Source organism: Argentina silus (genome assembly GCF_951799395.1).
Source record: "Argentina silus genome assembly, chromosome: X".
Taxonomy (NCBI): Eukaryota; Metazoa; Chordata; class Actinopteri; order Argentiniformes; family Argentinidae; genus Argentina; species Argentina silus.
In genome coordinates this window covers 25142451-25154950 of record NC_139653.1, presented here as the reverse complement: position 1 = coordinate 25154950, position 12500 = coordinate 25142451, and the positions used below count along the sequence as shown (strand labels likewise).

General features: G+C 44.1%; 1 protein-coding gene across 1 annotated transcript in view; it reads left to right on the top strand.

The window, feature by feature from the left end:
* myo7aa (myosin VIIAa) overlaps positions 1-12500 on the top strand; it is a gene marked incomplete at both ends in the record, with an annotated part of 28650 nt that overhangs the window by 9833 nt on the left and 6317 nt on the right. Inside the window, 20 exons of the mRNA XM_083696327.1 lie at positions 2227-2346; positions 2522-2664; positions 2883-3093; positions 3548-3683; positions 3802-3908; positions 4687-4824; positions 4984-5142; positions 5756-5848; positions 6807-6901; positions 7721-7805; positions 7964-8182; positions 8318-8635; positions 8857-9072; positions 9213-9389; positions 10002-10091; positions 10350-10477; positions 10571-10697; positions 11254-11373; positions 11745-11918; positions 12079-12306. Of these exons, the coding sequence (XP_083552453.1) occupies positions 2227-2346; positions 2522-2664; positions 2883-3093; positions 3548-3683; positions 3802-3908; positions 4687-4824; positions 4984-5142; positions 5756-5848; positions 6807-6901; positions 7721-7805; positions 7964-8182; positions 8318-8635; positions 8857-9072; positions 9213-9389; positions 10002-10091; positions 10350-10477; positions 10571-10697; positions 11254-11373; positions 11745-11918; positions 12079-12306 (3084 nt within the window). The remainder of the gene's footprint in view (positions 1-2226; positions 2347-2521; positions 2665-2882; positions 3094-3547; positions 3684-3801; positions 3909-4686; positions 4825-4983; positions 5143-5755; positions 5849-6806; positions 6902-7720; positions 7806-7963; positions 8183-8317; positions 8636-8856; positions 9073-9212; positions 9390-10001; positions 10092-10349; positions 10478-10570; positions 10698-11253; positions 11374-11744; positions 11919-12078; positions 12307-12500) is intronic.

The window sequence follows — 12500 nt, the reverse complement described above, 5'->3', positions numbered from 1 at the left end:
CATCAAAACATGTATCATTGAAAAGCTTGGAATAACAGCTATCCACCAGCAATTGAGATGCTCAGGTTAATTGACCTTTGACCTTTGACATGTAATTCTGTATTAGGGTATCTCAGAATGCTCTGTATGAATGGCTTGTAAACAAACACTAAACTTTTTTTAGATTACCTATTAAATGATACAGAATAGTTCCAACACAAATCACATTTATTATTAAAAACACAAATGTTGTGCTTTTGACTTTATTTAGGCTTTATTTATTAGAGGCTTTGCATTGATATTCAGGGACTACTATGTATTAGAATTGTTTAATATAAAACAAGTTTCCACATACAAAATACGTTCATTTGACCTTTGACCTGTAATTCAAAATGATCTTGGAATTCTCTGTATGAATGGCTTGTAAACAAACACCATTTTTATCTTTAACTTTTTTTTACTAAAAGCTTATTAGATTACATATGATATATAGGTCCAACACTAACCACATTTATTAACAATAGTCATACCAAACGGACGTCCACAGGTACGATGTGACACTCTAATAAAATAACTGTTGTAAAACCCATGCCCTCCTCCTTCCCTGACTTTTCCTAAATGTCTGTTTTTAGTATAATAGTGTTGTTACAATTTCAAAATCACACAGCAGAATATCTGGAAGCATTTTCATGACTACCACAGCTTTTTTTGATAGCCAACATCTCCAAGTCACGTCCTGAGGCGTGATTAACACCTGCTCACTGTAGCTTTTAGCCTCGTCATGGTGAATCGAAATTGACCTTTCAGTTATGAACGGCTTACAGTTATGAATGGCTTACCCATTTCAACCATAATGGGTCACACACACAGACAAAAAGACAATTACAGTTATTTGCATGATAAATGCGCGATTACATGTGAAGTGATGTGATGTGATGTGGCACACCCAGCCTCTGAAGACGAGACACCCATATGTCGAAACTGTTTTTTTCTCAGTCTATTTCTTTTCAATTAGCATCCTATGATATCTCCTCCTGTGTATGTATATAGGCAACATAGACAGACAGACAGACAATAACAGTTATTTGCATGATCAAAGTATGTGAATAGAAGCACCCAGCTTCTAATAGTGCATCCAGCTTGCGAAGAACAGACACGTACCCTTCATCACACCCGTATTTCAAAACGTAGGCTTATTACATTTGTTTTACTAAAGCCATACTTAAGCCAGGAGACAACATCAATATTTGTTTTAAATCTGGTTTGTATGGTGGAGCATAAGAGCCAACAGATTTGTCTGTGGATTATACATTTGCATAAAGCGCATTGAAAGAAAAAGTGATTTTGAGTCCACTTTTATTTTTTTAACTTTAGCAAATGACTGGTATATAGACCTTTTTTCAAATATGTATAATTATATGTCATTATGGCTTCAGATTTGTGTTCTATTTTACCTCTTACATCAACCATTGGCGTTTCACATTTGACCGCAGGTTTTATTATTATTATACAGTAGGCTATGTACAGTTACACCAATTATGTCTGTCAATATGTTATACTTAATATGTAAGCTCTTTAAAATAGAAAATGTTATATTTTATATCGTTTATATCTTATATTTTTAAAATCCTGACTAAATACAACCAGTTCATTATGTGTTGCATGGTATTGATCTAATTCAATGATTACACTGTTACACTAACGTCAACAACTGGAGGTCTCCAGGAGTCACTCTGGGTACGTTGGTTAGTAGTGAGGGCCCGGGCTTCTAGTGTTAAGTATCTAGCTCTGACATTTTGGTCTTAATTCTGAAACGAGGCAGAGGGAGAAGGGATATTAGTGTGAGAGGAGGATATAGCTGTAGGGATATGTTTGCCGTACAAACAGGTTATGAGAATAAGTAGGATGTTAGCACCCCCTGGTGACATATAGGAGACCATACAAACATTAAATGTTTTTCAAACACACATACTTTAATGATACTCTGTCTGTCTGCCTGCCTGACTGCCTAACTGCCTGACTGTCTGTCGGTCTGTCTGTCTGTCTGTTTGCCTGCCTGCCTGTCTGTCTCTTTCTCTTTCTCTCTCTCTCTTTCTTCTAAGTAGTACTTTTTTCTACGGGTGTATCACATTATCAACCATACATTGTCTCTTCCTCTACCCCCCCCCCCCCCCCCCCACCCCCGCCCTCTCTCCCCCCCTCTCTCTCTCTCCTCTCTCTCCCCTCTCTCTCTCTATATATATATAGGTGGACTCTAAGGACCTGATGAACTGTTTGACCAGTAGGACCCTGATCACTAGAGGAGAAACCGTCTCTACCCCACTCAGTATGGAACAAGCACTGGACGTACGGGATGCTTTTGTCAAGGTAATAAACACACACACACACACACACACACACACACACACACACACACACACACACACACACAAGCATGCTTATATGCATCTATGAATACTGAAACTTTTCTGAAATGTTTTCTCCATATTCATATAGCTGGTTGGTGTGCAACAGTGTGTATTGCAATGACTGTGTATGCTAGGGGATCTACGGTCGTCTGTTTGTGTGGATCGTAGAGAAGATCAACGCTGCCATCTATAAGCCTCCATCCAGCGAGCCCAAAGCACTGCGACGCTCCATAGGACTGCTGGATATCTTTGGCTTTGAGAACTTCACCATCAACAGGTACTGTACAGTGCCCACACAGACATGCACGCACTCACACACACACACACACATACACACACACACACACACACACACACACATACACACACACACACAAACACACACACAGTGGACAGTTGTATTTCTTGTCACACTCAACCACTAGCTCACACGTTTTATGCGTACAGTATGTGTCTCTGTGGTATTGTAAATGCTTTTGTCTTTGTCTCCTGCAGCTTCGAGCAGCTGTGTATCAACTTTGCCAATGAGAACTTACAGCAGTTCTTTGTGCGCCATGTGTTCAAGCTGGAGCAAGAGGAGTACAACCTAGAACACATCAACTGGCAGCACATAGAGTTCACCGACAATCAGGACGCTCTGGACATGATCGCTATCAAACCCATGAACATCATCTCCCTTATCGACGAGGAAAGCAAGTTCCCCAAGGTAGACATGAAATGGATGAATAAAGATCCCTATAGGACAAGAGAGGGAGGAGGAGCGGGGGGAGGGGGGCAGGAGTCTGTGACTGTGTGTGAGGCAAGAGAGGGAGAGGAGAGAGGGAGAACAGAGGAGAGAATGGCAGCACCAGTAAAGCATTATCAAACATTTGTAGGCCTTGCAGTGTTACCCTTCCCCAATGCCTCATCAACCCTATGTGTTCCTGATGAATTGGAAACAAAACCACTGAAAAACCCACTGAACCACTGCGGCATTGATAACCATTCACTGCCATTGTCTAAGCCACATTTAAACACATTTAAATCAAATAGCTGGAGCCACCAAATCCGTCTACATTCCCAGAGCACACATTCTCTCTCTCTCACTCCTTCTGTCTCTCTCTCTCTCTCTCTCTCTCTCTCTCTCTCTCTCTCTCTCTCTCTCTCTCTCTCTCTCTCAGGGAACAGACACCACCATGTTGAATAAGTTGAACTCACAGCATAAGCTCAACACTAACTACATCCCTCCTAAGAACACCTATGAGACCCAGTTTGGCATTCAGCACTTTGCTGGAGTCGTATACTATGAGACACGAGGTCAGTATCACTTCACCATAACCTTTAAATTAAAAAATGTTTGATCACTTGTGTGATCAGTGATTATTGTGTGTGTGTGTGTGTGTGTGTGTGTGTGTGTGTGTGTGTGTGTGTGCAGGTTTCCTGGAGAAGAACAGGGACACACTGCATGGTGACATCATCCAGCTGGTTCACTCCTCAAAGAACAAGTTTATCAAGCAGATCTTCCAGGCCGACGTTGCTATGGTAACATTCCCACCCCAAAAATCCCTCATGACTTAATTGAGCTTAAAGCCCCATCCAAACTCAGTACAACTTTATAACATCACAACTTTCAGTTGATGAGAAAGTGCTGTCTGCACACTAACTTTTAAGTGTATGGCGTTTCCAAAATAGCTAGCTAGCTATTTTCATGTCATAGATTCCCTCACTTAAGGTCAAATCCTATAAACATTCTGTTCCATGTTTTTATTGTATGGGGCACTGCAAACTTTATAAGATACAGAAGAGGGCAGCTGTTGAATTACTGTATTATTTGTCATGAAAAACTAAAACAAACATACTAAGACATACAGTCTATCTTAAATTTGAGAAACAATAGCCCATTTGCTCTTCTTGGCATTGAAAATAGTGTTCTCTCCTTTGATAGACCTGTTAGGTTGGCAGAGCCTAAAAAATCTCCAACCTTGACATTGATATTGTTTCTGTTCTGGTTTGTTCTGAAGAATGGAACATTCTTTTCACTCTGTGCCATAATATATCTGTCAGATACTGAATGTTACTTTTTCCTTTGTGAAAATAAAGGAACATATATGTAAAACAGAAAGAGAGGGGTTGGGGTGGGGTGGGGAGGGTGGGGTATAGAGAAGGAAGAGAAAGGACGAGTGAGGGGCAATGTTCAGGAAGAAGGAATCCTCATTGTTACTAACCCTGGATTTTATTGTTTGTTTGTGTGCATGTGTGTGTGTGTGTGTGTGTGTGTGTGTGTGTGTGTGTGTGTGTGTGTGTGTGTGTGTGTGTCTAGGGGGCGGAGACCAGGAAGCGCTCTCCCACTCTTAGCAGCCAGTTCAAACGCTCTCTGGAGCTGCTGATGAGAACCCTCAGTGTGTGTCAGCCATTTTTTGTGCGCTGCATCAAACCGAATGAGTTCAAGAAACCCATGGTGAGTGTGTATGTGATTTTGGAAGTGTGATTGACACAGGACAGGTTGTGTCATCACATTATTTAGTGGTCATCTGACTTGAGGATAACTGTCATGTGTCCAAAGAGGTACAACTTCAACTTTCTTCTGGACTGTTTTTCCCTTTTCCCACACCTCCAGCTGTTTGACAGGGAGCTGTGTGTTCGGCAACTGCGGTATTCTGGGATGATGGAGACCATCCGTATCCGACGTGCTGGTTATCCCATCCGCTACACGTTTGTAGAGTTTGTGGATCGCTACCGCGTCCTAATGCCTGGCGTCAAACCTGCCTACAAACAGGTTGATACCATTCTTCATTCCATACCATTCATTACTATGAGCCCATCCTCGGATTTCTACCTCCATCAGCTTCCCCTGATATACTGTGTGTGTGTATGTGTGTGTATATATGTGTGCATGTGCGTGTGTGTGTGTGTGTGTGTGTGTGTGTGTGTGTGTGTGTGTGCGTGTGCGTGTGCACATGTGCGTTCACGCATGCATGCGTGTGTTTAGCTGTCGTATGCTTATGTCCATGGTCAAATTCAGTTCTTTCTTAGCCAAATGAACTGCATACACCTCTCCTTAAAAATGTAAATCCATGTCTCATCTCACTCTGTGGGCTCCATGATTTATATTGTGCCTAACAATGTTTTTTTTTAGAAAACTGTGATTATTCAACCAGAGTTTTAGTAAACAGTCTGAAAATGCATTTCAATATCATGGAAACGCTAGTTGCAGTATTCAAAACTCCCAGTGGATTATGTCTCATTTCATCTATTAGAAATTTTAAGGTAATGATGGCCGACTTTGCTCCCATTTTAAAAATGTTTGCACGTGCAAATTGGTGCCCTCTCTCACTCTCTCTCTCTCTCTCTCTTTCTGTCTTTCTCTCATTCTTTCTCTCTGTATCTAGGAGGATCTGAGAGGGACATGTCAGCGTATCGCTGAGGCAGTGTTGGGCAGAGATGATGATTGGCAGATGGGAAAGACCAAGATCTTCCTCAAGGTGATCCTTCAACCCTTCTTGTCAAGGACAAAACTCTCTACAAAAACACCTTTGTGTAATTAAATGCATTGTAGGACTATATGTATTCATTCATGAGCTGTTATAGATAGTTATGACAAGTATTTTCATGCAATATGGCCATATAAATGCAAAGTCCATTTGGACAGTCAGTGGGTGGGTGTGTTGTGATTGTTTCCAGTCAGGAGTTTTGCAGCTCTGCCTCTGTTGACGGTAAATGTATGTTTTGGTTTGTTGGCCAATGGAAGGACAGCCCTGTTCCCTGAGTATAGGGTCAGGGGTCACTGGGTTGGCATGTCCGTAGGCTTGTGACCACTCCATCACTGCATCTCTCCATAGTTGGATGAAGTTGCTGTCAGATACTGATCCAAGGTCAGCGGTCTGTTTCCCCACTAATGATACAGGTTTGGAACCGGAGGGGGTAAGCTGTCCCTAGATCTGTTCATTGGGCTAATATCTAACCAGAGCTTGGAGGCCGTTATCAGAGTAGACCAGACAGTCAGACAGGAACTAGGACAGGAAAAAGAATCAGCAGGGGTGAAGCCAGGGCAGCGCCCACACTTCCCCAAAAGGAAATGGACAGATCAGAGGGAGAGCAGGATGGACAGATCAGAGGAGAAGAGGGATGGCATGAACACTAATCAGATGGGTTTTAGAATGTGTGCTTAAAGGTTTTTGTATGTGTTAGTGTGTGTTGGTGTGAGTCACAGTTTAAGTGAATGAACGAATCTGCAGGTTGGTCTACAGTCACTGATATTACAGTAGTGTGTGTATGCTGTACGGTCACCCAAAATGGATTTTGTGTGTGGGCATTAGCTTCTGTGATTGATCACGGTGTATATGTAGTCACTGTGGGCAGTCACTAACTCTGTACAGTTGTGTTATTATTTGACCGCTGTGCTGTTGCTGACTGTGGCGGTGTTGTGGTTGTGTTCCTCAGGACCACCACGACATGCTGCTGGAAATCGAGAGGGACAAAGCTATCACTGACAAGGTCATCCTCATCCAGAAGGTGGTACGAGGCTTCAAGGACAGGTGAGACTGTGATCACGAAAGGGCAAGGACAGGTGTAGTCTCACATAGCCATACCTCCAAATCATGTTGTTCCAACACCTCTTTTGGAGGTCTGGAGAATTTTAGAGTTCTGGCTTGGATTGAACTGGACGGAGCAATGGGAGAATGTGCTCGCAATTTTATTGGATGTTACATTCCAAGAATCATCCTCCCACATGCCTGTAGAATGGTTGTTTGTTATGTGCATCGTCTTTTCCTACCGGGTAGGACTATTTTGCGGAGAGTTGTTGGATATGCTAGTTTGCAACATTGAAGAAAATCTGAAGGAAAAACTTTATTCTGTTTTTTGTGTTAGAGCTCCATCCAAGCAAGGTATTTGATCAGTTTAACATGTCGCGAGGCATCAAATGGGTTTCCACTCCTTTGTAGCTACTTTTTGCAAAGGATCGTCTCAACAAGGTTAAGACAGTTGAGACTGTGAGACTGGTGATCACAAAAGGTTAAGGACAGGTGAGACTGTGATCATGGAAGGGCAAGGACAGTTGATAGAATCCATACAGTAGCAATGAAAAAGGCTCAGATAAGGTTTGTCTCAGATTAGGTTAGGGTCATTTTATGACCTGCCTGTCTGTTAGCCAAATAACAAGATTGATATGAAAGGAATGGGGAGCTGGGGTGGTGAATATTGAAATTACCCCCTATCCCTGCATAGGAGTTTTCTAAATAGTGATAGCCTTCCACCATGTTACTCTAACCTGGAACCTTCAGATCTGCCAACACAAAGGAGGAGTATTTAATGGTTAGGTGGGTTTGCTGTAATATCACTTTTCCTCCCCTCAGGTCCAACTTCTTGAAGATGAGAAAGTCTGCTATGATGATTCAGAAGACGTGGCGGGGTTACCACTGTCGCAAAAACTATAGTGCTGTGAGTTCCATCACCACGTTTACACTGAGGATACTGCTTTAGATACGGTGGAGATCAGTGTGGTTTACACACAGACATTTCCAACTGACACTTGTCACACAATAATTTAGTGTTGTCCCACTCTCTTACTGTCTTTTCCCCTCTCTGTCCATCTGTAGATGCGAGCAGGGTTCTCTCGTCTACAGGCTCTGTATCGCTCCAAAAAGTTGTATGTGACTTACCATGTGGCTCGACAGCGAATCACGAGCTTCCAGGCTCGCTGTAGGGGCTGCCTGGTCCGTAAGGCCTTCAGACACCGGCTGTGGGCCGTTATCACCATACAGGCATATACACGAGGCATGATCGCCCGCAGGTTGTACAAGAGACTGAAGGGAGAGGTGAGACACACAACACACACACACACACAGGAAATAATCGTGAATGTTATTTAACTCAGACTGTCCACAAGGCTGATTGGTGTTCTCCCTCTCTCTCTCTCTCTCTCTCTCTCTCTCTCTCTCTCTCTCTCTCAGTACCGGAGGAGGCTGGAGGCTGAGAAGTTGCGGCTGTCTGAGGAGGAGAAGCTGAGGAACCAGATGAGCGCCAAGAGGGCAAAGGTCGAAGCCGAGCGCAAACACCAGGAAAGACTGGCACAGCTAGCGAAGGAGGACGCGGAGCGAGAGAAGAAAGAGAGGGAGGAAGCACGCAGGAAGAAAGAGATGGTGGAGCAGATGGAGAAAGCGAGACAGGAGCCAGTAAATGACTCAGACATGGTGGATAAGATGTTTGGGTTCCTGGGGACAACCAACTCCTTCCCTGGTCAGGAGGGGCAGGCACCAGCCGGATTTGAGGTGAGGGTAACACCTGGTGGTCACATGGATATCTTGCCAGGTCTGATTCATGTATGATGAGAAAGATAGATATCTATCGATTCAGATACTGTATATGTGTTGATATGACAGAAAGTTGCCTTGGTGTATTAGTTCATCTGTTGTATATGTTTAAATGATTCAATGATTGTAAGTGTGTGTGTGTGTGTGTGTTTCTCAATCCCCTTGTGTATATGTGTCAGGACTTGGAGCGTACCCTGGAGCGTACCCAGAGGGAGTTAGAGGAGGAGGATTTAGACGAGGCTCTCCCTCTGCCTGAGGATGAGGAGGACGACCTGTCGGAGTATAAGTTTGCCAAGTTTGCTGCCACCTACTTCCAGGGCACCACCACGCACACATACGTGAGACGCCCACTCAAGCAACCACTTCTTTTCCATGATGACGAGGGAGACCAGCTGGTGCGTCACTTCTCAACTCTGACCACTCCACTATATGTGACCCCCTCTGTCCACCTGTGCAGTATTAACTTCACACTCTTTCTCATCCCCCTCCCTCTCACCCTAACCGTAATCCTACCCCCCCCCCCCCCCCCCCCCAGGCTGCATTGGCGGTGTGGATCACAGTGCTGAGGTTCATGGGAGATCTACCGGAGCCAAAGTACCACACAGCTATCAATGATGGCAGTGAGAAGATCCCTGTCATGACCAAGATCTACGAGACGCTGGGCAAGAAGACCTACAAGAGAGAGCTACAGGCCTTACAGGGGGAGGGAGAGGTGAGGGGGGGGGGGGGGACACAACCACAACACCGCCACAGTCAGCAAAAAATATGGAGAGGGAGGTGGGAGGAGATTTAGGGATTAAGAGGGAACAGGTTTTGGGATGGAATAAGGACATGCGGGAGGGAACAGGAGGAGTATAGGGGCAGGTGAGAAGGTAAGGGTGAGGGGTAGTGGTGTATGTTTGAAATGCAGTGAAATATATGACTTTGAATGAAAGGAGTTTGTGTCTGTGTGAGTGTTGTACAGAATAGAGTTGAGCGTGTTCACAGGATTACTTAATTACCTTAATGTAGATGACAGCTTCTTACATGTTGGGGACTACAGTCATGGGGCATCAATAATGGTCTTGAACACTAGTTACAGTCCAAGTTAGAATCAACATACCAATCCATAAGACTGGATAAACCACAGTATAAAGTGGTATAAAGTATAAATCATGAAGTAACTCTCATCAAACTGACCCTTCCTTTATCTGATCTCAAATGACAATGACTAAGAGAGCATACACAATGCTACTCTATGACTGCCTTACGACTGTCATACACCTGCCGTGGGCAAGGCCATGCATGGTTTATAAGCTATGTCCTGCTATGCCCCAACTTCCAGAACCCCCACAGTGACACCCACAAGAAGAACAGTGTGCGTCACAAACTAGTGTCTCTCACCCTCAAGAAGAAATCCAAGATCACTGAGGAGGTAAGAGCGAGAGAGAAAGAGGAGAAGAAAGAGGAGAGGAGACAGTGATGGTATCTCAGCATGCAATTGGCTTTTGTTTAGTTTTCACTGCTAGCCATAGACTGATGCTGTCGTAGACACTTTTTAGTTTGAGTTAGACCCTGTGTTAATAGTCTGTTTCTGCTCAAGCAAAGATGTTGTCTTGGCAAGGCATTGATGTACAGTAGCAATCCTAAGTCCAGAATTATTTTGAGTACTGAATTCTTTGTCTCCTGTCAGGTGACCAAGCGCCTGAACGATGGGGAGTACAGTCTCCATGGTAACAGCATGCTGGAGGACAGACCCACCTCTAACTTGGAGAAACTCCACTTCATCATTGGCAACGGCATACTACGACCAGCACTGAGGTACACACACACACACACACACACACACACACACACACACACACACACACACACACACACACAGACACACACTAAGGCATTGGTCTTTTTCAGGGATGAGATCTACTGTCAGATCTGTAAGCAGCTGAATCAGAACCCATCTAAAAGCTCTCATGCCCGCGGGTGGATCCTCATCTCTCTGTGTGTCGGCTGCTTCGCCCCCTCAGAGAAGTTTGTCAAGGTCAGTCCTCTTCTATATGTACATTACCCAGTATCTTCCTTCATTGTTAGTCAACATAAAACAGCCATCCACTGACTAGATGTTTCATGGATCTGAACTATTTTGTCTTAATTTAACCTTTATTTTAACAGGGAGTCACATTGACAGCAGAGTCTCTTTTTCAAGGGAGCCCTGCAATACAAATGATACAAATACATAGGACACAAACAAAAAAATAAACCAAACAAACAAAAACATTTCATACAAAACATGAACACTTTTCTGTAACCAGGTTCCCTAAAAGCGTCCTAAAATGCCCAAGCGGTACTAGAGAGTCTAGTTTTAGTATCGCTTGGAGCTCGTTCCACTTTTTCAGACCGTACTCACTAAAAGCTGTTTTTACAAGGTTAGTGGAAACATGCGGCGAACTAACGGCGGGCGGAATAACTAGTGGTTCTATAATTTAGGAGTGATGTAGACGTAGCTTTAGGATTCAGCATGCCAAACCTAATGTTAGACAACTAGCTAGCTATATTGACTCAGAGAAATAACTTACCCCCCAACACCTACGCCACAGTACCTGAGGAACTTCATCAGTGGCGGCCCCCCGGGCTATGCGCCCTACTGTGAGGAGAGACTGAGACGGACATTTGTCAATGGGACTAGGACCCAGCCCCCCTCTTGGCTTGAGCTACAGGTATACACATACACACAGACACACTCACACACACACACACACACACACACACACACACACACACATACACACAGACACACACACATACACACACACACACACACACACACACACACACACACACATACACACACACACACACACACACACATATACACACACACACACACACACAAACACACACACACACACAGACACACACACAAACACACACACACACACACACACACACACACACACATACACACCTTATTTATTACTAGCCTCCCTTTCAGTTAAAAGAAGAGTAAGTTACCGATGATACCATAAACTGTATTACAGAATATTTATTCTACAGATTATGTATGTGTTTTAAACCTGTTCCTTTTCAGGCCACTAAGTCTAAGAAGCCCATCATGCTACCAGTGACTTTTATGGACGGCACCACCAAGACCCTGCTGACTGACTCAGCTACCACAGCAAAGGAGCTCTGTAACGCTCTCTCAGACAAGATCAGCCTCATAGACCGCTTTGGCTTCTCACTATACATCGCACTGTTTGACAAGGTAACACACACACACACACACACACACACACACACACAGACACACACTCTGGCTGTGAGACCACATTTAGCCTCTTACTTGTTTGACAAGGTAATAACACACACTCACACACACACTCATCTCTCTCTCTCTCTTGTCTCGCTCTCCTGTCCTGCTGTAGGTCTCATCTCTGGGCAGTGGTAATGACCATGTGATGGATGCCGTCTCCCAGTGTGAGCAGTATGCTAAGGAGCAGGGCGCCCAGGAGAGGAATGCCCCCTGGAGGCTGTTCTTCAGGAAGGAGATCTTCACCCCCTGGCACAACCCAACTGATGATGCCGTGGCAACCAACCTCATCTACCAGCAGACCGTACGAGGTGTTAAATTTGGAGAGTACCGTTGCGATAGGGTGAGCAACACAATCTCTGCCAGCAGGTCTAGAGCAAAGATGTGAGCTCTGGACCACAGCTTTATTAACATCACAGAGCTGCTAAATGTGAAAGATCTAAGAGATATCACACCTTTGAAAGTGTGACTTTATAAGCATAGTTTTTTTTTTTTTAAATCCACACCTCAATGCACACCACCACATTCTCTCTCTCT